General features: G+C 35.3%; 1 protein-coding gene across 1 annotated transcript in view; it reads left to right on the forward strand.

Moving 5' to 3' along the window:
* BAG5 (BCL2-associated athanogene 5) overlaps positions 1-2987 on the forward strand; it is a 4161-nt gene extending 1174 nt beyond the window's left edge. Inside the window, 1 exon segment of the mRNA XM_009327790.1 lies at positions 1-2987. This exon segment is cut by the window's left edge and continues 12 nt beyond it. Coding sequence (XP_009326065.1) covers positions 1-191 — 191 coding nt within the window. The 3' untranslated portion in view covers positions 192-2987.
* Positions 2988-3265: the final 278 nt, after the last annotated feature.

Consider the following 3265-nt stretch of genomic DNA (forward strand, 5'->3'; position numbering starts at 1 on the left):
CGTTTGATGGAAACAGAACGGATAAAAATTACATGAGATTGGAAGAACTTCTTACGAAACAACTTCTAGCACTTGATGCTGTTGATCCACAAGGTGACGAGCGGTGTAAGGCTGCCAGAAAGCAAGCAGTAAAGCTTGCGCAGAATATTCTTTACTATCTGGACATGAAAACAGATGAATGGGAGTACTGAAACAGCCACGGCCTAACCTAGAAGAACATTTTTTCTTTTGGCACTTTATGCAGATCATTGGCAGCACATAATAAAAGTGGTGTGTTCTGTGCTTGCTTAAATCACGGAGATTGCATAAGCAGTTGACTTGGCTATAAGTCTGCTATCCCACGCAGTCACCCACTTGCCATGGCAACTGTCAGTACACCATCAGCAATTCTGGTCATTGCTATAAGCAAAGAAGTGCGATTCTCTGAAGGAATAGCTTAATACTTGATCAAATGGCTTCTTTTTCTTCTGTTTTTAATAACCTTGTGCAATGTTCAGTGAGCAGATTTTTCAAAGGTGCAGAAACTTCTTTATGGTACAATACTGGCAAAACTATTTAAAGAAGACTGGACGTGAAAATTAGTGTTCAAGCATGAGGCTCCATCCAGCACTTCACAGCAGTCTCGATGTACTCTTCATGTGCTGTTACGGCAGAAAGTTTTAAGGGCAAAAAACCTGCTGGCTTTTGGATTGTACTTGATTTATTCCATCCATCACACCTTTCTGGGTGTTTAGATTTCTCAGTTAATGGAGCTATAATGCCATCTGCAAATTAGCATTTACACAGGCAAAGCCAATTATGTCTATTTTAATACCTGAGCTCTTTGATTTGCAAAAACAGGTCTTTTGTTGGTGGAAACTCTTTCGAATTATTGCTTTAAGGTACTGAGAATTGAAGAGGAAAATCTGTACGTACGTACTGACCACGTAAATGGGATTTCGAGGGTTTCACACTGCCATCCATAAACCCCTGAAAACTGCACTGAACTTTATTTAGTGTCTGCTTAGGTGTCTTTTTAAACTCTGTTGTTCAATCTGGTTTTGATTTGTCTTTTCACATTCGGTGAAAACAGAAACAGAATTCACTTTGAAGTGAACAAGCATTTTGGAATTATTTTTGTAAAATTAGGTAGCTAGCTATAAAGATGTCCCTAATGACGTAAATGTGTGTTAAATGTTTCATACTGGTCAGGTGCGGCTTTCAGCATGTCTTGGAAAAGACTTGTGGCAAATGTCTCTCCTTGCAGCTCATCATTTAATTGTTTTAGTAACTTTGTAAATAAGCTTGCTTCTACTATTGTGTGCACCTACTTTTTTGTTTGTGGCTGCTAGTGCCAATCACATTTCTACTATAGCATGGTTTTTAGCATTCTTTTGAGAGCATGGCATTAAAGTGAATAAATTATAAAAATATGTTTAATTATGGCTATTTTGCACTTAGCTCTTTCATGTTGAATTAATGAATTATTGTTCTATAGATGATGATTTGCACCACTTTAAGGAGTAAAAACCATTTCGGATGTTAAAATAAATATTTTTAGATCTATTTTTGACTGATGAGAGAAGACAATACTGTCTGTGAGAGACAAGTGCCTTTATGACACCACTAACTTGCACCGTCACATGTAGATACAGGAACTGTTTACTGGCAGCTTGATACACTTGTAATCTCTGCAAACTGGATTTCTCACATATATCTAATTCTACTATAATATACGTCAAATTAACATGATATGATAAGTGGCAATTGTTCTATAGAGTCCTGAGAAGGAGTACCAAATTTGGGAAATATGGATTCTGCTTAAAAATGAATGCATTGATGTGGAGATGGGGGACTTCGGGCAGGTCTTCTGTGCCTATTGCTACAAGAAGGAGAGAATATGTTTGCTCCATAACATGCTTTGAGATGTTGATGAAAGGCTGTGTAACGTCAGTGTGAATATATTTTGTTTGTGATCGTGCCGGTGATTGCTTTGCAATTTTACTTGCCAAAAACGATCTATTTTTTCAGTTAAGTACAGTGCGTAAGGCACAATTTGGCAATGACAGAATGTTTGTTGGAGGATTCTCTCTGCTCCTTCAGAGATATGACCCTGCTGAATTTACCTCTCCTTACCTCAAAAAAATAATCTCCCCGACTTAAAATTCCAATCTATATTTATATATTACGTGGCTAACACAGAATATTAATAATGTTACACACCTGAATTATTTTATTCATTTCAAGCTTTGTACATGTTTGAGCTGCAACTTCTGATTTGCACTTACATTTTTAGGAAATAGAAGAATTTGATAACATAATGATACTACTCACTTTTCTTTAGTATTACTGTCAGGTCCGCAGTGGTTACTTGTAGGTTGTTTAACAATTTAGTGTCCGTGTTCTTTGGAGGTTAAGTGTGGCTTTATAAATGTTTGAACCTCTTACGTAAAAATGAGTAAGTATAGTTTTCAGATCTGTTCTATTTTAAATTTGTATGGCTTTTAGCTTTTCTGAATGAATTGTTACACCTGCGTCTCTGAGAAGGCAAATGTGTAAGGTTAGTGCAATTTTGACTGAGTAGAGTTCAGTAGCAAGATATTATGTGGATTAAGCTTTTTTCCATTGTTCTGTAATCTAATAAATTGACTATTTAAATTTTATGGTAAAATCCTCATCTGGAATGGGATTAATTCACAGTTTTTGCATGAATGAAAATAATAAACTAAATATGCTTAACCAAAAAAATAATGCACAGATTTCTCAAAATCTTGCTTTTGTGCTGAAGAATGTAATTTCTCTGGTTTTTATATCCAAAGATTGAGGGACACACAACTTTTCTTTCCAATAAGCAGGCTAAAATAATCAGCAAAATGTAAATGGACCAAATTGCAAAAGCCTGCATTTTAGTACTATACTGAAATATAATAACTTCTGTGTGCTGTGTAATCTACCTTAGAGCAAAATAAATGATTGAATATTTGGGGGAGAGGTACTCCTACATCATGATTCCTGTTTGTTAATTGTATTTCTTTTCAAACTAGTTCTCTTTAGTTATTTCGGTGTTTATTTTTGTTGTTTACCACTCAAAGTGGTTATTCTATGTTACCAGTTTGGAGGAGGTTTTTGTTAAGTATGGTTCCTACTTTTTCAATTTAACAGAAAGTAGTGTACGTGCTCCTTATGGTGTATATGTCTTGATTTATTGCTGTGTAGGATACGGCATTTGTATATACAAATTCAAGATTAAATATTGCAGTGTTACATTCTTGATTATTAATAAAAA

This window comes from Pygoscelis adeliae, unplaced genomic scaffold, assembly GCF_000699105.1.
Source record: "Pygoscelis adeliae isolate BGI_AS28 unplaced genomic scaffold, ASM69910v1 Scaffold130, whole genome shotgun sequence".
NCBI lineage: Eukaryota > Metazoa > Chordata > Aves > Sphenisciformes > Spheniscidae > Pygoscelis > Pygoscelis adeliae.